Source organism: Saccopteryx leptura, chromosome 4 (assembly GCF_036850995.1).
Source record: "Saccopteryx leptura isolate mSacLep1 chromosome 4, mSacLep1_pri_phased_curated, whole genome shotgun sequence".
NCBI lineage: Eukaryota > Metazoa > Chordata > Mammalia > Chiroptera > Emballonuridae > Saccopteryx > Saccopteryx leptura.
The window spans coordinates 154051799-154073917 of record NC_089506.1 but is presented as its reverse complement, the minus strand read 5'-3'; the positions used below and the strand labels follow the sequence as shown (position 1 = coordinate 154073917).

The 22119-nt window shown below is 39.9% G+C and overlaps 1 protein-coding gene across 1 annotated transcript in view; it reads left to right on the top strand.

Annotated features, from left to right (window-relative positions):
• Positions 1-3143: 3143 nt before the first annotated feature.
• ERAP2 (endoplasmic reticulum aminopeptidase 2) overlaps positions 3144-22119 on the top strand; it is a 49050-nt gene continuing 30074 nt past the window's right edge. Inside the window, 17 exon segments of the mRNA XM_066383638.1 lie at positions 3144-3178; positions 5625-5958; positions 5961-6020; positions 6023-6072; positions 6074-6318; positions 8401-8472; positions 8869-8935; positions 12403-12536; positions 13304-13355; positions 14320-14461; positions 14464-14509; positions 18101-18197; positions 18380-18493; positions 19799-19834; positions 19836-19934; positions 20170-20301; positions 21831-21899. Coding sequence (XP_066239735.1) covers positions 5763-5958; positions 5961-6020; positions 6023-6072; positions 6074-6318; positions 8401-8472; positions 8869-8935; positions 12403-12536; positions 13304-13355; positions 14320-14461; positions 14464-14509; positions 18101-18197; positions 18380-18493; positions 19799-19834; positions 19836-19934; positions 20170-20301; positions 21831-21899 — 1611 coding nt within the window. The 5' untranslated portion in view covers positions 3144-3178; positions 5625-5762.

Sequence of the window (22119 nt, the reverse complement as noted above, 5' to 3'; positions counted from 1 at the left end):
GAAATACTGGTCAGTTTGTTGATTTAAATTTACTTGTTCTTTATTTTAAATATTGTATTTGTTCCCATTTTGTTTTTTTACTTTAAAATAAGATATGTGCAGTGTGCATAGGGATTTGTTCATAGTTTTTTTTATAGTCCGGCCCTCCAACAGTCTGAGGGACAGTGAACTGGCCCCCTGTGTAAAAAGTTTGGGGACCCCTGCTCTGGACATTCAGTGGTGAGCAAAGCAGGGAGACTTCTGCAGGGAAGGAGCTTAAGTTCTTCTAGTGGGGAGATAGATAAGACAAAGAAAAACATACAGAGCGAAGTATTAGGAATTGATAACCGCTGAGAAGGGAAATAACAAAGCAGGCTAAGGAGATAGCCACTGGGTGGTGGCTGGGTGGACGTAGGGAGGAGTGCTAGTGTTTTAGCTAGAGCCCACAGGGAGAGCTTGTCTGAGCAAGAGACAGTTTGGAAGACCAGGAAGAAGTGAAAGAGTAAGACACGTGAATTCCCTAGGCAGCAACATCCCAAAGCTTCTATTCTCAGAAAAAATGTTGGAAACCCCTTTGGTGAGACATAGTTTTAAAGGGTAAACTATGAAATCACCTGGATCCTACTCAACTTTCTCTTCAAGGATTCTGTAGCTCAGTATGACGGCTCTGTTTCCCCGTTCTCTACCATCACTTCTGTTCTAAAAGGCAGGGGAGACTTCTGAGAACTCATACACAAACACGCAGCCACACACACAGCTAGGCTGGGTCCTGTGATGAGGAATATTGCAGAACGGCCACCAGCTTCCTACACCTCCCTACTCTTTCTCCCCTGCTACAGAATTCTAAGATTTAGCCTCCTCTTTTTTGTCCCGTTTTCCTACTCACTCATTCCCCCCACCCCCACCCCACGGTGCTCCTCTGACTTCACAAAATGCCACTCTGAGGGAGGACTCCCCTTGGCCTGTGTCCCTGGCCCTAAATGGAGTCTCCTTTTTTTTGTTCCTTCTACTTTATCAAATTGTTCAGCCAAGATGAAATGACAAAATATAGAAATAGAAAAGAAATTAAGGCTTGAGAGTTAATGAGGATCTGATCATGGCAGCATTTGAACACTGATACAAAGTATAGGTTGAGAACTCAAATGCATACCCGCCTGCGCTTTCGGACCCTGGTGTCCTGCACATGGAATTGTGGGACTAACGGTGTTTTCTGTGCTAGGAACTCAGTGGGGAGCTGTCGGGGGAGGGCTAGGTCTCCTCCCTTCTTAGGCCCCTTCCCTCACTGCTTTGTCCCACCCATCTCTTTCCAACCACCCTGGGCCTCTGCTCTTCCCTGGGCCAGCGAGGCTCTGCAGGGAAGTGGAGGGAATGGGGTGAAGGGGGAAGCCTGCTTCCCAGGCACGGTGTGGGCCTCAGGAGCTCCCCCCAGCTCTGTTTTCACCCCCTGCCCCTACTGGAGCTATGAACACTGATTGGGGGTTGAGAGAAGTTGCAACTGTTGCCATGAAACCCCCTTCTCGCCGATCTGGTGAAGGTGAGGACCAGCAGCTAGTCCCGCACCCCCCTCCTCATGCTGTTGCTGTAATACAGTGTGTGAACGAGGGCCTGAAGACAATAGACACAAGCTCACTCTATTTCCCTCAATAACAACACGTGTGTGGTTCCCCGCCCTTTGATGAACTAGGATCTCCACAAAACAACCAGACAGAGCATGAGCAAGTTCATGTGGCTCATATGCTGACAGTTGGCCACCCATTGTTCCCACATGGGGACGAGCCTCTCTGTGTAAACCGGGGGAAACCGCAGAAAGGGTTTGAGCAAGAAGGTGGCATGATCAAGAGGAAAGGACAGATCTCCGGGCACCGTGCAGGCAGACTGCAGGAGCAGGCCTTGAGGAGGCAGCAAGGCCCACAGTGTCTCAGGGCCATGGCGAGGAGTGATGAGGACCTGAACCAGCTTAATAACTGAGGATTTTATTTTTAAGTTGGATAAAAGCTCAGGCGGGTTAGCTCAGTCAGTTAGAGCATCGTCCCAAAACGACAAGGTTGTGGGTTGGTTCCCTGGTCAGGGCACATATGGGGAGCAACCAAGGAATGCACAACTAAGTGGGACAACAAATGAATTTCTGTCTCTCTCTCTCTCTCTCTCTCTCTCACTCGCTCTTGCTCTATCTCTTTCCCTTTCTCTCTCTAACATCAATAAATAATAAAAAATTATTTTAAAAAATAAGAGTAAAAGTTAGATAAAAGATTAAAAAGTAAGAATCAATAGGACTTAGTAATAAACTGGAGAGGAGCAGAATCAAAATAATTAGATGGTCCAATCACAGATCCTGGAGAAAGGCTTGAAGCAGATGAAGTTGAAGCAAAGGCTCTGATGTGGGAAAAGAAGACTCTGTGTGAGTTGCTGGCAGCGCCTCCCTGCACAGACAGTCCACCCAGCTGGTGGGTTGCATCAGCACTGCCCTGCGAGGAAAGCTCAGGGGAGAGAAGTGTGGGAGGAATGAGGGCAAATGAGAAATATTTGTGCTTGATCATATTCTCTGAGGGAAAGGGTAAAGAGAGGAAAGAGCAGAGGGCAGAAGTGGAGGCCCATGTTCTTTTCTTTGTGGAAGGCCCATATTCATTGTGATGTAGAAGAGGCCCAACTCAACCTGGCAGATTAAGAAAAATGGAGGAGAAGGATGGGGTACAGTCCCTGTATGTTCAAGAGGCAAGAGGTTACCGGCATAGAAAAACTTAGGACAGTCTCCTCCGGTCAAGGCCAGAGAAGCCAACTGGGAGTTCACTGGTAGGCGTGGAGTTACCTTTTCAAGAGTAGATGGGCAGAGGTTAGATTTCATAGTAATAAGGATATAATACAGTGAAGAAATCAAGATCATGTCTTAAAATAACTTGGCATTAAAAACACAAGCTGTGTTCTGAAGGCTTTACATGTGGGGAGAAGAGATGTGGAAGATAACACAGCAGCAGCAGCCAGGGAAAGACGGGTTGTGGTGGGACTTTTGTTCTGAAGCCACTTGTTAGTCTCTCGTGCTTTCTGAACCAAAGCTCTGTGCTAAACCCTGTTTATACCTATGTGATAATGAGGCAGCTAGTGCTATGATCAGGAAGTAGGCAAAGTTCTGAGTCTTACCAAACAGAAAGTGAAAGCAAAAATAAATTCCCCTCCATTCAAATCTGCAACAGCGTGGATTAAGGTAACACATTGACATTTCAATTTGTCTTTAAATCAGGAGTTTTCAATTAAAAAAAAAATCATCCATTTATTTTAGAGGGAGAAGGGGAGAGGGAGAAGAGGAGAGAGAGGAACTAAACGAAAACAAACACACACACAAAAAACCACTGCTTCTGTGTGTGCCCTGACCAGGGATCAAAGCAACAACCTTTGTTGTGTATCAGAACGACACTAACCAACGGAGCCATCCTGCTAAGGCTAAATCAGAATTTTTCAGTGAAACAAATGACCAGAACTGAAGGTATAAAACTGCTGTACTGAGGATGTCTTGCACCCAAAGGGGAGGTTCTGGGCAAAGGAGGTGAATCTGACACTACTGTATTAGGAAGTGTGCTTAACGATGGGACTCGATTTAAGACGCTTCCGCTTAACCGACTCACTCTCCTTTGGAGATCTTTTAGCCTCTCCCAAACATTTGTTGCGATACTTTGTTTCCAGTCCAGGATGGCTGGTTCGCTGTAAACTACTGAAGATGCAGTGCAATATGATGGCAAAGCCCACTGCTTCAAGGGTCAAAGACTTATACTTTAGTCTTGGTTCTGCTCCAAACTTCCTGTTTAATTTTAGGAAAGTCACTCCCCCTCAGTTTCTTTATCTGGACACGAAGGACTTGTACTCGTTGGTATTTAAATTCCTTACTAGTTCTAAAGTTAAAGGCTATATGGGTAAATATCAAGGCCTTTCTCTCCACTCTTACCAAAAAATAAAAAAATACACCTTTCTTGGAGTGTGTCTGCTACAAATCAGGACAGAACTACTTCTTAATTTAGGCGAGAAAATGCAAGTTATAATAATCGCAATAATAATTTAACATTGATTCCATGCTTCTTGTATGCTAGTTGCTATCCTGTGCCAAATTCTTCACACAGGTTATTTCATTTAATCTTCCCATCATGAGAATGGTATAATTATTACATTATTTTATAGGTCAGGAAACTATTGCTCAAAAATTCAGAAACTTGCCCGAGATCATACAGGTGAATGTGGCAGAGCCAGCGGCAGAACCCCGGCACCCTGATGCCCAAACCTAGGACCTAACAAATAAGCAATTCCGTTTTTCAAACCATCAGAAATTCAAGCTAATAGGCCAATTTTGGTTTTACATATAGAGGTTTCTGGAAATTGAGATTTGGTATCAATAATTTAATACTTGTCTAAAAAATAATTTAACCATTATTTTATTTGTTTTTATCTCTGTTTCTTTAACAATACCTGTTGATCTGCACCAGTACTGCAAATTGGAAAACTTAATTGTTTAGATAATTAATTCTAAAGAACTTGTTAATGATAAAAACGATGGGCGGAGGGAAGAAAAGGAAACCATTCATGGGTTTAAGTTAGAGCAAGAAGGAAAGAAGTAGAGGCGTATGTCAGGGTGGAAGTCAGGTTGACTCACCTATATTAATTACTTGATCAAATTTTATATGTTTGGTAGGTTTGTCCTTCTAGTAAGAAGAAGTCATCTTAGTTCTATTTACAGAAGCAGTGAATTCAGTTTAATCTGTGTTTTCAGAGGCAGCCTAAGATGAAGAGGACCAAAATAATATTTTAAATATTGTCAATTAGAATATTATTAACTCTAAATGTATTCCCATAGCTTTTGGCATATTGGAAATAATCCAAGGGTAAACATCTGGCTTGACTAACACCCTTTATACCAATAGCTATAGAATAAGACCATTCAGATGTCTTACTTATTGAAATAGATAAAATTCAGAGCTATTTATAATAATATCTGGCATCCAAAGAATATATATATTCTTTGTGACTTAACAAAATAGAGACACCTGTGCCATTCACTTTCAAGTGTCCAGGATACTTTAAAAATGATGTAGCCAATGTTTGAAACATTCAACATACAATGACAGCAACACCTATCTTCTGCTCATTGTATAGAAATGCAGAAAGGATTCGTTCCATGAAATTTTAAGGCAGAGTTCATCGAAGCTCTAAAAAATTTGTAATAACCAGATAATCGTTCAATTTCAACTTATTTTGTAGATATTTTGCCTGATTCTGACAAAGAGCAAGTTTTCCCCATTCACATATACTTTTTTTTTTTTTTTTTTTTTTTTGTATTTTTCTGAAGCTGGAAACGGAGAGACAGTCAGACAGACTCCCGCATGCGCCCGACCGGGATCCACCCGGCACGCCCACCAATGGAACCTCGGCTGCGGGAGGGGAAGAGAGAGACAGAGAGGAAGGAGAGGGGGAAGGGTGGAGAAGCAGATGGGCGCTTCTCCTGTGTGCCCTGGCCGGGAATCGAACCCGGGACTTCCGCACGTCAGGCCGATGCTCTACTACTGAGCCAACCGGCCAGGGCCTTCACATATACTTTTATTTTTTAAGGCTTTATTCATGAATTGAAATCTTTTTCTTCATGCTAAAATATTTTTTTATTCTTCTAGATTAAATCAATCTCCTTAAACATCATTGAGATCCTGTGTGACATAACTGGAGCAACATGGTGCTATGAAGAACTGTGAGATTTAACCTGCCCTAGATAGTAACTTGTCTTCTAGAGATTTAGTTTCCATTCTTCCACAATGATTAACTCCTATAGAAAACAAATATTTAATGTTTACCTAGGATTTTACTGCACAGCAATCATTCTACCCAAAATAAGCATTTATTCTCAGTCCTCAACACCATCTAGTAAGCAGTTCAGTAAAGACCCTGGGGCTTTCCCAGAAGCCACGAGTGGAGAACCATTTCCCTTGCATGAGCTAAGGCTCCCCAGCACGGCATCCCCCGCCACTGTGACCTTTTAGTCCATCCAGATTGCACCTCCTTGGACTTTGTTGCATTAAGAACATTGAAGTCTTAGTCAGAAATGCCACCCTATTTATCATCTTACAACAGCAAAGATCTTGAAATCACAAATGTCACCTTATATTCAGAGGAAAATTCGAGATACAGGAAACCAGGGGAAGAGCTGGATGTTTTGAGTTGTCCTGCTCACCAACAGATTGCCCTGCTGGTTCCAGAGAAACCTGTGGCTGGCCCGGGATACCACCTGGCTATTGACTTTCAGGCCAAGTTAGCTGATGGTTTTAAAGGATTTTATAAAAGCACATACAGAACTCTTGGTGGTGAAACGAGGTAAGATGTTGCTCTGGCTGTTTGCAGACTCTTATGATACTTTCCTGATGTGTTACATCTCTTTGCCAGGAGCATGCTTGACAGTCATTTGTGAAAAGCCCAATAAACTGTGGGAAACTAGGAAGAGGAAGAAGCTCTACTATTTCTTAAGGAAGTTTCAGTAAAGATGGGAAAAAGGACTGCAGAGGCATGAACAGCTGGAGGGAGAATAACTGGGAGGAGAGGCCAGTGTGACTGTGTTAGGTATGTTTATGAGCTATATCTGTGCAGAGAGAGCTGAAATAGGGACGGCTTCCCAAAGAAAGCGAGCCTTGATCTGGGACCAGAGGAAATGTGAGATTTGGACAGAGAGAGGAAATGAAAGGATGTCAATTGCTCAGGAAACAGCATGACTCAAATTCAGGAGGTAGGAGCAGGTTTGTTTGGAGAACTGAGAATTACTGTTTATTCAATCAGCTCATGTTTATTGGGTACAAGCTTTATGCCGGGCACAGTTCCAGACACTGGATGTATAGTGTTGAGATAGAGACAGGCAGGTGATAAATGTTAGGAAAGAAATAAAGCAAGGTGCTGAAACAGAGTACGTGTAGCTGGGGTTTGGAACTAATTCAACTCAGTTATCAGGACAGTCCTTGTCAAGGACGTACATTTAAACTGAGACCTAACATTTTTTAAAAAGGGTACAATCATGAGGACATTTTAGGGCAAAGCGGCCCCATAAAAGGGAGCAGCAAGTGTAAAGTCTGTAAGGCAGGGCTGATTGAGAAAAGAAGGCCAGTATGGTTTGAAGGGCATGAGCAAGAGAGCAAAGTAGAGTTGACAGGGTCCTGCTCACGTAGAGCCTCTTGTAAGGCATTCAGGGTTTCACTTCAGTGCAATGGGAACTCATTGGAAGGTTCTCATTTGCTCTATGCTTATAAGGCACAAGTGTATGTTGAGGATCTATTATATAGAGGAAAAAGTATAAAGGAGTAATCATTTAGGGGGACATTGCAGTAGTTCAAGCAAGAAATGGTGGCTTGGGCCAGGCTAGTGGTGGTTCCTTATGGAATAAATGATAGAACTTGGCATTTCTTTTAGAAGGTAAAAGAGACAGAATTTGCTGACATACTGGTTAGATGAGGTGGAAGAAGAGAGGATACTTCGGTTGTCTCAAGCCGGGGCCCGTCTGGGAGGGAAGTGGACTGTGGTTTCAGTGCTCACCACCTTTCATCAGTGCGTTCAGTCGCCAGTTAGAAACCCAGTACAGTGGCTTAACACATAAGGGTTTACCGTTTTGTTTGTTTTTTATGAGAAAAGCTGTCTGCAGGTAGGGTAGCAGGTAGGGTAGCTCTGGCTTGGGTAGTGCTCCTCAGCGTTGCCAGGGCCCAGGCTCCTCGACCTTTCTGCTCAGCCACCCAGGGCACATGGCTCTGCTCCTAATACAGGATGATTTGTGCACCTCTAGATGTCTAGTCCACATCACAAGCAGGAGGAAAGGAGAAATAGGGGAGAGAAAAGGCAAAAATAAACATTCCAGCTGAGTCTGACTCTTTTTTATAAAGCTTTCCCACCCAGTGACTTCAAACATGCCACAGTCATAAGCCTACTAAGTTGCAAGGGAGTCTAAAGGCACGTTGCCTGACTGAACACAATCAGGATTCTGTTGGAACTGAAAAGGGGGAAGAGATGTGAGTGGGAACCTTTAGCAGCATCTACTGCATGCTTCCTTTTCCCTTCCTCACCTTAGGTACTCACTGCCCTCTGGGAACCCCTGCAGCCACCCAGAGCCCCAGCAGTCCGCTTAGGACACCCTTCCACAGGTCCATCTCTCTCCCTCTCCCCCAGAGGGACACTTCCCTCATTTGAAGACTCAATTCTTAGGGACCTATTCTCAGGTCCAGCAAGTAGTAGATAGAGAACTTATCAACTTCTTCCCACTAAGTCACCATGTAATTTGTGATGGCTTCTCTTCATTTTTTTTTCAAGTGACAACAGCATTACTCAAAGGAAATGCTTTTTAAGAATATCATTTTGGGAGATGTGGGAGACTGGAGGGGGAAATTTTTGTGAGTTTAGAGCTAGGGGTGGTTCTTTTCACAGAACAATCGCAGTAACAGATTTTGAGCCAACAGACGCATGAATGGCTTTCCCTTGCTTTGATGAACGGTTATTCAAAGCCAACTTTTCTTTTTTTTCTTTTTTTTTTTTGTATTTTTCTGAAGCTGGAAACGGGGAGGCAGTCAGACAGACTCCCGCATGCGCCCGACCGGGATCCACCCGGCACGCCCACCAGGGGGTGATGCTCTGCCATCCGAGGCGTCACTCTGTTGCTACCAAAGCCACTCTAGCGCCTGAGGCAGAGGCCATAGAGCCATCCTCAGCGCCCAAGCCAACTTTGCTTCAATGGAGCCTCGACTGCGGGAGGGGAAGAGAGAGACAGAGAGGAAGGAGAGGAGGAGGGGTGGAGAAGCAGATGGGCGCCTCTCCTGTGTGCCCTGGCTGGAAATCAAACCTGGGACTTCCACACGCTAGGCCAACGCTCGACCACTGAGCCAACTGGCCAGGACCCAAAGCCAACTTTTCAATCAAGATAAGAAGAGAGAGCAAGCACATTGCCCTATCCAACATGCCAAAGGTATTGCCACTTTAAGAAACATTGGGGAATCATTCTCAAGTTGAGACTTTACCTTTGTTGTGTTGCTTTTTAAAATATTTTCTTTGTTTTCAAGACTTAAACCATTAATTTGTTTTATCCTACATATTATATAATAGCCCCAATCCTTCTAGATTTTAACATCATTTTGTTTGGGTCATTGTTGCATCAGAAGCTTTTTAACAAACAGAACAAAATGATTTACAGTTTCTTCGCATTTGTGTGGAGCACTGTTGTTCTTTTAGATAGTGTCACTAGGCCAGTGGTGAAATTCAGAATCACATAGAGCAGTACTTCTCAAACTTTAATGTTCACATGAATCATTTGAGGCTCTTGTGACAATTCAGATTCTGAGCCAGTCAGTCGCGGGGTGAGGCCTCATTTTCTGTCTTTTTAACAAGCTCTCAGGTGACAGATACCACTGCTGCTGGTTCAGAGACCACATCTGGAGTGGTAAGGATCTAGAAAGCCCTGCCTGGCCCCACTCCAAATATTCTGATCTAGTCTTCTGTGCTGGAACTTAGAAATCTTTTTTTCTTTTATAAGGTTCCATAGGTAGATCTTAAAATTATTTTTGAAAATTATTACTGTGGTTATACACTTTTTTAATTAAAAGAGACTATTCAATATTTCCTTTGGTTCATATTTGTACTCAAAATGCAGAGACTCTGGAAAGATACAGGACCCTGAACCTCATTGATATTTCCTCACTAATACTGTGCTTGCCATTTGCATTGTTGAACACAATGTAAAATATTTCCCCATCGCTGCTTGTAAAGTAGGACGAAAGCAGGGGTTCTCCTGACAGTGCTTGGCAGGCTGGGAAGCACAGGCAGCAGCAGGGTCGTTGTGAGCCAGCAAGTGGCCCTGCCCCTTCCTTCCCTGCCCAGAACAGTGACTGACCTCCATGGGTGAAGGTGAGAAATGAGTTGCTAAGCTAGATGCTGGATTTTCCAGATTTCTGTTTAATTTTGGAAAAAATTTTCTCTGAAATACTGGCAGAGCAGATCAAGGAAACAGTGAAAATACTCCATTTAACACATACCCTGTAGTTTTCCAAAGACTGTAAAGACAGTGATTTCATTAACCCTCTCATTTTTAGGTAAAGAATAATCTGCTGCCTTAACTCCAAGCCTTTTTCCTGGCAACTTTTTCTTAATAGAATTTTTATATGAATAATCATGGAGGCTGAAGTAAAAATACAACTCATAAAGCCTTTTAATTCAAGTGTGATACAAACATGAATTGCCATTTTGTTATATTACAGTTTAAATTTTCTATTTAAGAAACCTCCAGCAACTTCTCATATTTAAGAAAAATAAGTGGATACTTTGAAAATATTTTACACAATCCTTGAATCTTTGCATTGCCTCAGCAAATATTGGCTTAACATTCTGCTTCTCATTGATAGGCCCAACCCAGGCTTTCATGGTTAAACAAAAAAGGGAAGAACTGAAGTAATGCTATAGTCATACTCTCTGGATAATAATAGTTGCAGCACTTAAGATGGGTTATGGACTAGTGGGAAGAAACAACACATACTAAGTTCTCAATTTGTCTAGTTAAGAATATGAGATTTAAGGAAGTAAGTGGTCAGACAAGCATTGGTAGAGGCAGCATATCTTTTGGGCATTTCTTTGTCCCATTCATTCTTTAAAGAGACACATACCTGCTGGTGACACTTACTATGCAAGGAGAATTCTGCCTGTATTGAAAAAACAGCTAAATACTCATCTAACAACAAGCATTTTATACTGGGAGCTTTTATCACCATCCTGGGTGAACTTACACTGACACCCCATACACTTCCATTGAAGGCAGTGTTGGTCTATGTGGGTCTCTACAGGTTCCTGAACAAAACTCAGCATCCATGAGCTACGTCTTTATCAGAGGGGAAAAATATCAGAGGCAATGTCCATCTGTCTCCAAACCATCTTTGTCACCAGCTGTCTTGTGTCACAAACTCTTATTTCCCCATAGTACCACAGCCTTTCCTCCTCCATCCCTCATCCTTCCACACAATTGACTAAATAGTTTTGCAGCCAAGTTCGGTCAGAAAACTACAATCAAGGCCTTCTTCCTGCCCCTCACTATAACCCTCTCTTCTGCTAAGAGTGTGTACCTATAGAACTTTGGTTGAATCAGACTGATAAAAGAGAGAGAGAGAGAGAAATTATTGTTGGGAAAATTAATTTGCTGGACAGAGGTAATTACAGCCCTGTAGATACTGCTGACTTTCTGAGAGCATTCAGTCAGTATCTTCTGCTTAATGGAACTTAGGAATTGAATTTTTTGATAGACATCTGCAGAACTAAAGTATGTTGAGTTTAATAGCACAGACATTCATTTGTCACTGAAGTAAACTAGGCAGTTCATGGTAACATTTCATGCTATTTGGTCTTGCCAAAGCAAACTGTAATCTTAACCAAATACATAAACCAGTTCAGGGAGCCCTGGTTAGCACTGCCACAAGCCTGACACCTTAAAGGGGGATTGGAGGGTGTCAAGAGGGAGCAAGCCAGCCCAAAAGGTATTACTCATTTGAATGAAGCAGTTTTTTCAGATGACTGCATCTGATCCATTTAGTATTTAAGGGTATTGTAGCATATTGGGGATCATCTCTGGGACAAGTTCCCCAGAGTAAATAAAGATAGAATTTAGTAATTATTCAGTGAATTTGATAGATGCAGCTGACGAGTCTGTAGGATTAAAACTTTTGCTTCCTCAGTACATAGGCAGGAGCTTAAATTACTAATGACCTCCTTGGCCTGACTGCTTTCATTGTGGAATCAATGAAGCAAAGATAAAAATAAGACTATGACTAAAGTGGTCACACAGCGAGTGAAAGAATGAGCAATGTCTTCAGAGTCACACGGCCACATCCACACCTGGGTCTTGCTGTGGAACTTTCCATGTGATCTTGGGCAATTAAGTTCACATTTCTGAGACTCTGTTTTCTTACCTGCAAAATAACATCTACCTCACATACAAATAGTAAGAGAATTAAAAGATAATGCAAAATGCTATCTAGCACAGTTTTACTTTCCATATCATTCTGCAACGGAGACTTCTTTATTATATAACAGAGGAAAAGAGACCATTCTCTGGTATTTTTCCTTAGAACTGCAGAACTGGAATGAATATCAGTTTGGAGATGACTGCAGTTCAAGAAAGTGGAAGCATCAAACATGTTTTATGTTTTCAAGCAACAAAAAAAGATCGGTATACATGTTGGGATCTCAAAAGTAGTGCATTGTGTCTTCAAGGAAGTCCAAGAATAAGAAAAATAAAGGGGGAGAGACCACAGAATATTATGAGAGGCCAGTGATCTTCTATAAGGGCATCAAATGTCCTTCAGAGTGGGAGGCTTTCTTCTAACTTCCCTGGCTTAAGTCATAGACATTGCTTTAAAATACTCCAATTTTCACTGACTTTTTTCCTTCTTGTAGGTTAAGACAATTGAACTTGAAGGAAGCCTCTTGGAAGATCATTTTGAAACTACTGTAAAAATGAGTACATACCTTGTAGCCTACATACTTTGTGATTTCACTTCTGTGAGTGAGACAACCTCATTGGGGTCAAGGTGAGATTGAGATCTAATTTCATACAGAATAGCATTCTGAAGGAAATGAGCTTTTCTTTTTATCTTATGTTTTTCCTTATTATCAAAGTATTATGCTTATTTTACAAACAAGAAATAGTAAAAAATAAAATAAATTACCCATAATTCTACTACCAGGATATAATCACTGATAATATTAGTATATACCTTCCAACTATTTTCAGTATGTATGTCAATATATGACAGTATATATAGTAACAGTAAATATTATTTACAAAATAATACATGGCTATTTTAACCCAATTTTTACCATAATATGCAATAAAAATTGAATGCCATTAAATATTTTTCTGTAATACTATATTAATAATTGCTTAGTATTATACTGCATGGAAGTACCATAGGATTTTTAATTAGCACCTTATTTCAGGACAGTCACATTGTTTTCAATTGTTTTTCTCAGTGAAAAGAAGCCTTCATAATTTTTAGTCTTTATTGTTTGCAAAAATTTATAATATTCAACAATTATTTTATAAAGTCTTGCAAACATTGATAGAGATGTTAAAAATAAAAATAAAAATAAAAAAAGAACTCCTTACCCTGAGGAACAAAATGATTGACATAAAAAACATATTCAAAGAACTATAAAATAATGCTTATGAAAATAGCTATTAAGTGGCTGTTATAATTTACATACCTATTACACCTATGGATATGTAGATATATTATGAGTAATGTATCTCTATACATAGCATGTAATCTCTGTACATAAGTCTGTATGTGCATAGATACAGATATGTGAGAGGTCAGATGGCAATTTACTTCAGAGGACAGGTTACTGTCAGCTCCCTGGGTTCATAATGGAAGTCTACAGTATTCTACGTTAGTGACTTGGAGCAAATTACTTGATCTCCATGAAGATGATAGCGGTTACTAAGCAATGTTGTTGAGAGGATTAATTTAAATTTACATGTAAACTTTTAACACAGTGCCTGGTAATCCATAAAAACATGGTGGCCATGAGCATATCCTTTCTATAAAAGTTCTAAAAAAAAGCCTGATCTCTGGTGGCGCAGTGGATAAAGCGTCGACCTGGGAACACTAAAGTCGCCAGTTCAAAACCCTGCACTTGTCTGGTCAAGGCATATATGGGAGTTGATACTTCCTGCTTCTCCCCCCTTTCTCTCTCTCTCCTCTCTAAAATGAATAAATAATTAAAAAAATTAAAAAACATCAGTTACTTCAGGACCTGAAAGCAGATAATGAGGTGAAAGTTGCACAATATTTGAAACCCAAGAAAACTGGAATCTACCTTTATTGTTTCTACTTAATGTCTAGTTACTTTAAGGAGAGTCATTGAATATATTTGGACATTTTTGAGCCTAAAGTAAACTTGACCAGGAAAAGGGTGAGGGAGGTTGGATTCAGTAAGTTCTAAAGGTTTTCTCACCTCATAAAACTGTTTTATTTGAATCGTGCTAGTAGTCATGAATTTGGAAGGGTAGTTATCAAATGTACATGATGCTGATGAGCTCAAGTGGACTCTCATGATAGAATAGGTTAATATAGTTTGAAATTTTCAATTAGCACCTAGGGAATGCAGAGTTGTTTATAATTTTCATGAGTGGCTTTTGCTTTAATACTTTACAGAACATATTATCCCCTATCAACAATATGCTTTAATAGTATCTCAATAATTTCTTGAAAAATGTAGTCTGCTTTATTTGGTTAAGGGTTGTTAGAAATGGTATTGTGCCAAGAAGCTGTCATTCAAAAACCACTTATTCTGACTAATATTTTATAGGTGTCCATCTATGCATATCAAGACAAATGAAATCAAACTCATTATGCTTTGGAAGCATCATTGAAGCTACTTGATTTTTATGAAAATTACTTTGATATCAACTATCCACTCTCAAAATTGGGTAGGTTCAAATTCCACATCATTGCCTTATTTTTGCTTATAGAACTTGCTTTAATTTTTCTTTTTATATGTGATTTAAATGAGCAATTAAGAGATTCACTGAGCTTAGGAAGCAATAATTTGCATCTCAGAGATGGTCTTTGGATATAAAAAAAAAGTTTTATAAGAAACCTAAGTAGTGTGAATCGTTTTTCTATTCTTTTACCAGATTTAATATTAAAATAGCTGCATTGCATATTAGATTTAATTTGATGAATTTTCTGGGCCACATTTTTTTCTATATTGTATTTGTATAACACGAGCAATGTTTTATAAAAGTTACCAAATGTTTATGTAAACAGCTGAAAATTCACATTTATGTGAGCTGTGCAGACTAAACAAATCAATAGAGACAAAAAGATTAGTGGTTGACTAGGACTGATGGGAGGGAGGAATGGGAAATGACTGTCAATGGTACAGGGTTTCTTGTTAAGGTGATAAAAGTGTTCTAAAATTGTCCCTGATTATAGGTGCACAACTCTGTGAATATACTAAAAGCCATTGCCTTTGTGACTGGGCAAGATGCTTAAGCCCCTGGGTTTTACTTTCTCCTTTGTAAACTGAGGGTACCCGTTTTAGGGTTATCCTGAAGAAAAGATAAACGAACAAACTGAAAGTGCTTTGAAGAGACTGGCACAAAATAAGCACTTGAAGCTTATTTGCTATTACTTTTTTTTTTTTTTACAGAGACAGAGAGAGAGTTAGAGAGAGGGATAGACAGGGACAAACAGACAGGAACGAAGAGATGAGAAGCATCAATCATCAATTTTTCATTGCGCGTTGTGACACCTTAGTTGTTCATTGATTGCTTTCTCATATGTGCCTTGACTATGGGCCTTCAGCAGACCGAGTAACCCCTTGTTTGAGCCAGCGACTTTGGGTCCAAGCTGGTGAGCTTTTGCTCAAACCAGATGAGCCCGTGCTCAAGCTGGCGACTTCGGGGTCTCGAACCTGGGTCCTCTGTATCCCAGTCTGATGTATCCACTGTGCCACTGCCTGGTCAGGCTGCTATTACTTTTAAATGTGAATTATGCAACTTTAATACCATGTAGATTGCACGCAAAAAAGTTTAGACTCACAGCCTGACCTGTGGTGGCGCAGTGGATGAAGCGTCAACCTGGAATGCTGTGGTCACTGGTTCGAAACCTTGGGCTTGCCTGCTCAAGGCACATATGGGAGTTGATGCTTCCTGCTCCTCCCCCCCTTTCTCTCTCTCTCTCTCTCTCCCCTCACTAAAATGAATAAAGAAAGAAAAAAAGAAAGAGAAAATATTTTTAAAAAAAGAAGGGTAGGGACTATGCAGATACATAGAACACAGAATTGGAAACTCTACATACAGAGATTTCTATTAAATATATGTTTTTCTTATACACTTTAGCACTATGACATTCCAATCTAGGGCAAAATTAATCTCTTTTTGGTTTGGAACCTGTGAACATATGGCCATAATGAAGCATCTTGAGTCTCAGTACTCATAGACCTGGGCATATTACCTAACTCTCTAAATTTCAGTGTCCTCATCTACATAATTAGATTAATAACAGTTCCTGCTTTATGAAACTTTTGTGAGAGCTACAGATAGATAATTGCCTGTTCCTTCATACAGTAGGCACTCAATGAGTGTGAGCTATTAATGATGACAATAGGGACCACTACTATTGCTACCATTTCTTGCAGAGTAAGACTTCCAAGGCCCACCTATCAACACTATCTTACAAATACTTGTGGGACTGTAAGGCTAGCACTGTAGATATCAGAGACTATTTCTACTCTATTTCATTTCTGAAAGTCCCCTGTGACACAGTGAATTATTAAGGGCCTTTGAAATTCTTTTTCACCATGTAGGTAAATATCATGCCAATGTAGAATCTGTTAATGTCTCTTATTTTTCATTTTAACTCTATCTTTTATCATCACCATAATAATGCTTCATTTTTTAAGCAGTGAACTAAGTACCCGATTACATAGGAGCCATGCTCAGCCCTGTACTATGAGAACACATCGGCAGCTTTCTCTGATTTAGGATCTCCCACTGACCCGTCTTAGGGATTTCTATTGTTACTTACTGGTAGCTCGAACGCACTTAACTGAGTCTAGGGATTCTTGATCTTTCTACTCCACATTCATAGGGAAATGGTCGGAGCTTTACCTTGGAAGTTCTAGGCTTCCTCTGAATCTTCCTTTCATAGCTTCTCTTTTGTGGAGATGCAGAGTGTAGGGCTGAAGCAGCAGGTCACACTGGAATTTTTGCCTTGACCATCTTGTCTCTATATCCCAATGTCACGCCCCTGTATAAAACATTGACAAAGATGCCCAATGCCAGCTGAGTGAGTCAGGGGCCAGAGGATGGCGTACAAGGCCCCTGTCCCCATAAAACATTGACAAAGATTCCCAATGCCAACTGAGTGAGTCAGGGGCCCAGAGGGTGGCGTACAAGGCCCCGTCCCCAGCCTCCTCCTTCTCCAGCCTCATCTCTGACACCCTTTGCTCCAGCCACCATTTCCTAAACCTGCCAGGTTGTGTTGCTCCTCTACATTTTGCTCCTATTAAGCTGCTTAGAGCACACACCACTCCCAACATACCCCAGGAACACCTGCAAGACTCAGGGAATGAATGATTTCCCAACTACTCTACACACTCTCCAAGCAGAACTGATTCTTTCCTCCTGGAATCCTTCTGTCCCTTGTACAGAAATTGATCATGGTACCAATAATGCTTTATTGCATTTATTTGTCTACTGGTTGACCTCCATCATTTGTATTGAGGTAGAGGCTGTATTATATGTATTTACATTTCTAACATATGGCGTGGTGCCAGGAACATAGGTTCTCGATAGAAATGCATGAAATGAATAAACAAACCACTCTTGCTAACTAGAAAAGTCACTAGATTCAGCTAAACCTGTACTTTTCATGTTCATCACTTCTTACATTGAAAAAAAAACACCTCATGTCCCTTCTCACAGATGCTCTTGGGAAGACTGGTACCCACTTACAAAGTGATCTGAGAGGCATCAAAAAAGGAATAGAGCTCAAGCATCTTCTAAAAGCTACAGATGTCGCTGTTCTGTTCTGTAACTGTCATGAGGCTCTTCTGAATCTTAAAATATTTTTAAGTTTCCCATCCTTTTGGAGATTGCAATCTTAAAATAGATAAACTAGATGCATAGTATTAGGCATATAGGCCAAGCAAATATATAAAATATAAAAGTATATGAAAAAAATAGTAATATTTAAAACTGGTGTTACAGATCAAATACAGGTCAGGTCAGGGATAAATTTCTGTGATTATGCATCCTTTTTAATTTATTCATATATATAGTCAAATCTCAGACCTTTATTCACTTTAGTGGCCAAGTTAATCCCTGGAAATGGCAGGGCAGAGGTTAACAACAAAATTTGCTCATCAGTAATATTATGTAACAGTCTAAAAGTCTTAAAGTCTTAGATGATATTTTAAAAATTCTTGTAAGTACCTGCTACTTAATATAAAGAGGTACCTTCAGCAAGGATATTTGGCTTATACATTTCCTTAGACCATCACCATATATCAAAGACAAACTGAGATTATAGTTATTGCTCAAGAAAAAAAAGAACCCACAAAATGTTTTATTTTCTTTCAGAATATTAAATCTAATCGCTAGAAATTATTCAGAGGACAGAATGAAAGTTGGAGAACTGGAGGCAATGGGAACACAAAAGAAAAGAAAAGTGAAGCAAGTAAAACAAGGTGGTGAGGCAAGGAGGCAAGGAACTCAGCAGAAGGAAATTGTCCGGAGAGAAAAGGGTAGCAAAATTAAAAAAAAAAAGGGGCCTTAATTACCAAAAGAAAAAAGTTAGCATTCATTATAATTTTTGCTACGATGAACACTTTTCAATAACATTGTGTTTTTACCTCCTAGTGGTTTGGCAACATGGTAACAATGGAATGGTGGAATGACATTTGGCTCAATGAGAGCTTTGCAACATACGTGGAATTTATTTTTGCTAATGCTACACATCCAGAGCTACAACTAGTAAGTTCACAGTTTTGTGTGTCATACCATATGCCCTAAGGAATCATCAGTTTACTGTTAAAATTTTTAGTGAATACTAAAGAGAAAATAATATAGTATGGTGTTTTTGAGCCTGCAGTCTTTTGTTTGATAAACAAAACAAATTGTACTAGTTTGCTAGGCCTGCCAGGATAAAATACTAGACTGGCTGGCTTAAACAACAGAAATTTATTTTCTCATATTTCTGGAGGCTAGAAGTTCAATGTTTTGGTAGGTTTGGTTTCTTCTTTGGCTTCTCTCCTTTGCTTACAGAGGGCTCCTTTCTGCTGTATCTGCACATGGTCTTTCCTCTGGTGTTTCTCTGTGTGTCCAAATGTCCTCTTCTTAAAAGGACACCATCAGATTGGATTAGGGCCCACCCTAACACCTTCATCTTAACTCAGCCCCATCTTTAGAGGCCCTGTGTCCAAATACAGTGACATGTTGGGGACTAGGGCTTCAACCTATGAATTGGAGAGGAGCACACAATTAAGCCCCTTGCATAAATCCCTCAACCAAAAAATCTGTGGGCAGAGAATTCAAATAGCACAAATATACAACTGTATATGTAGAGTGAGAGAAAAGAGTATCACTGTCCATATAAAATGATATAGGATAAGACCATGCCCATGGCTACAGAGCCTGTACAGAGTTTTTGGCATGTGACCTGAATTAGGCATGACTCCTCTAGAATTTACAAAGGGCCTATTATTCACTTCCCCAAAATGTGTAAGAAGATTTCTTCAAATGTGTCTTTTTATAGGCACAAGGGGGGCCTGAACACCACACCAGGGTGGTTAATAAAGATTAACTAGCTCCTTGGGGTAGGCATTAGGTCCAGTACGGTATAGAGAAATTTGGATTCAAAGTCAGTGTCTTCTTATTTTCTCTGTCCTGAATCCATGTTTTAGTCCCAAAGCTTCACATATTACTTGTGAAGTGTGTATAATGCACCTGCCACGCAGGGTGTAGAAAGAATAGCAGATGAAGGGGGTAAGGTCCTGGCACATAGCAAGTGCTCACTAAATGAGAACTAGTGGTTTTAGTTCTGCATCCAAAGGCTTGCTAGTTGGTAAACATTTGTGACATATCTGAGCGAATGTTGGATTTATACTTTTATGAAGTAGAGAATTGGTGAAAGGGAAATATATAAGGGGAAAGAAACTTATAATCAATTGTAAGAAATAGTGATTGAATACTTCTAAGAATGTCTTACTAAATCTTGCATGTTTTCTATTGCTTTGAGAGTGTCAAATTGAAATAAAAGAAATGTTTTCTCCTGTTTAGGATAACTATTTTTTGGAAGTGTGCTTTGAAGTAATTAAAAAAAGACTCATTAATTTCATCCCGTCCTATCTGCAGTCAAGCAGAAACTCCTACTCCAATACAGGAAATGTTCGATACCATTTCCTACAACAAGCTAGTCCACGTTACGGGCAGTGGGAACTGCACTTCCAGGAGAAGCATAAGGAGGCCTCTAAAACCAACGGGGTAAGTGGATGCTGCAAGGTTGCTGTCACCTGTTTCACTTTTTATTTTATTTTCTGTTTATTTTTCAGACATTAAAGACATTCTATAAAATTAAGCTTCCTTTAAAAATATATCATACTACCTTTTCCCTTATATACGCTTTCTCATTGTTTTCTTTCTTCATTTAGGGAGCTTATATTTTGAATATGCTCAAGGATTTCCTGAGTGAGGAGAAATTTCAGAAAGGAACTCTTCACTACTTAAAGAAGTTCAGCTATAGAAATGCTAAGAATGATGATTTGTGGAGCAGTCTGTCAGATGTAAGTCATATGTACGGTTATAGTAGACTGTTGTGAAGCCTGTAAGGTGGCAGGCTAATTATGAAGGTTTATAAATAGTTGTATTGTCAGTCAACAAATATTTATTGCCCTTGCCACACTAGCAGGGTCCCTAGGAGGCAGAGCCTTCCGTTTCCACTGGCCCCATGCTAAGCCGGATGTCACACTGTGTGAGCCACAAAGGGTTGATACTCCATCTCCTTCCCTTAGTTTTCCCCTCTGTGGTTAACCCTACACTTATCCTCCCATTCTCCAAAATCTTTAATGACTTTATAATTCCTACTATATAATATCTAATCTTCTCTGTCCAAATTTTAAGGTTGAACTCTACTTGCTCAATCTATCTTTCATGTATGTATATAGTAGGTGTAGGAAGAAGTTAAAGGAGAAATTTGGCCAACAATAAGAAGATTTTTCAAAGCTAACTGTGAATACTGCTGTGCTAATTTTTGCACACTATGTAAGAAGGTAAGGTAGGCATTTTCCCATTTTTACAGATGGGAAAACTAATACTAAGGGAGATTTGCTCAAGATCAGATACCAAGTGAGTGATGGAGTCAGTGCTTAAAATCTGTTTTCTGACTCTAAATCCAGTATTCATTCTTTCATTACATCACTGCTTCTTCCTACTTATCAAGAAAGCCTCCCATTTAACCTTCCCTGAAAGGTCCAATATTCTAGTTGACCCCCTTCAGATGCCAGATGAAATCCTGGAAAGAAAATTCCTGAAAATATCTTACTCAGCATTGTGTTACCTCACATCAGTTCTAATATATGTCAATAGCAACATAGAAATCAGAAAAATTCTTTGTTGTTACCTTTCATAAAATCATTTAATATCATTTGTGAGCCTTAGACCATGTGCGTGTCATTTTTCCCATCAAGAGTTGCCCTCAAAGCATTAAATCTTGGTTACTCAAGGGGTGATTGCCAACTTGGGGATTTTCTTAGGTCTTATATCAATTCTGAATTCAAAATTTACTGTGCATTTAATATCTATATGCTACTGTGGTAGTCATTGGGAATAGCCAGGTAAGCAAAGACATTTCCCCCAATGCCAAGAAATGTATGATATGGTGGGGAAAGTTAATACTAGACACAGCTGCCTAAATAATAAAGAGGGGAATGAGTAACATGCAGAATAAAAGAATAAAGTAGGAAGTTCCCTACAGAAAAGGAAATAAATAAAAGAAAAATTTAACAAATTGATTCAGCATTAAAACAGTTATCCCAACACATTGAACTTTTTTAGCAAACTTGATCTATATATAAGTTTAATTCATCAAGACATGGTAAGGAGCATAGCAATTTATGAAGTAACTTTTATGTATTTCCTATGGTAACTGCGAAGATGCCAATTTTCCATTTTATGAATTGTTTTGTTCCTTATGTCTAAATGAATTAATTTTTCATATAGCTATGCTAATTAATGTCTGCATTCATGTCTAATGTACATACTCATTCAACTGTCAGTGCCCAAATGGCAGTGCTCTTTTATTCTTTTCTTATAGAGTTGTTTAGAAGATGGTTTTACATCTGGTGGATTTTGTTACTTTGACTCCAAGAGGACAAGTGACACAGTGAGTATACAGCAGAAAAGATCTGGCCAGCACTTGACTGGAGTGAGTGTGTAGAATAGCCCGACTGTCCCTTTAAAAAACTGGAGAGGAAGAGAGACTCCAGAATTTTCCTGGAAACAAAGCTGACTGAAAAAGGAATGTTCAGGCCATTTAGGGGGATGATGCTGTCACTACTGTCTTTTTACTGTTATAATTCCGCTTTCCCACAAGACCTCTGTTA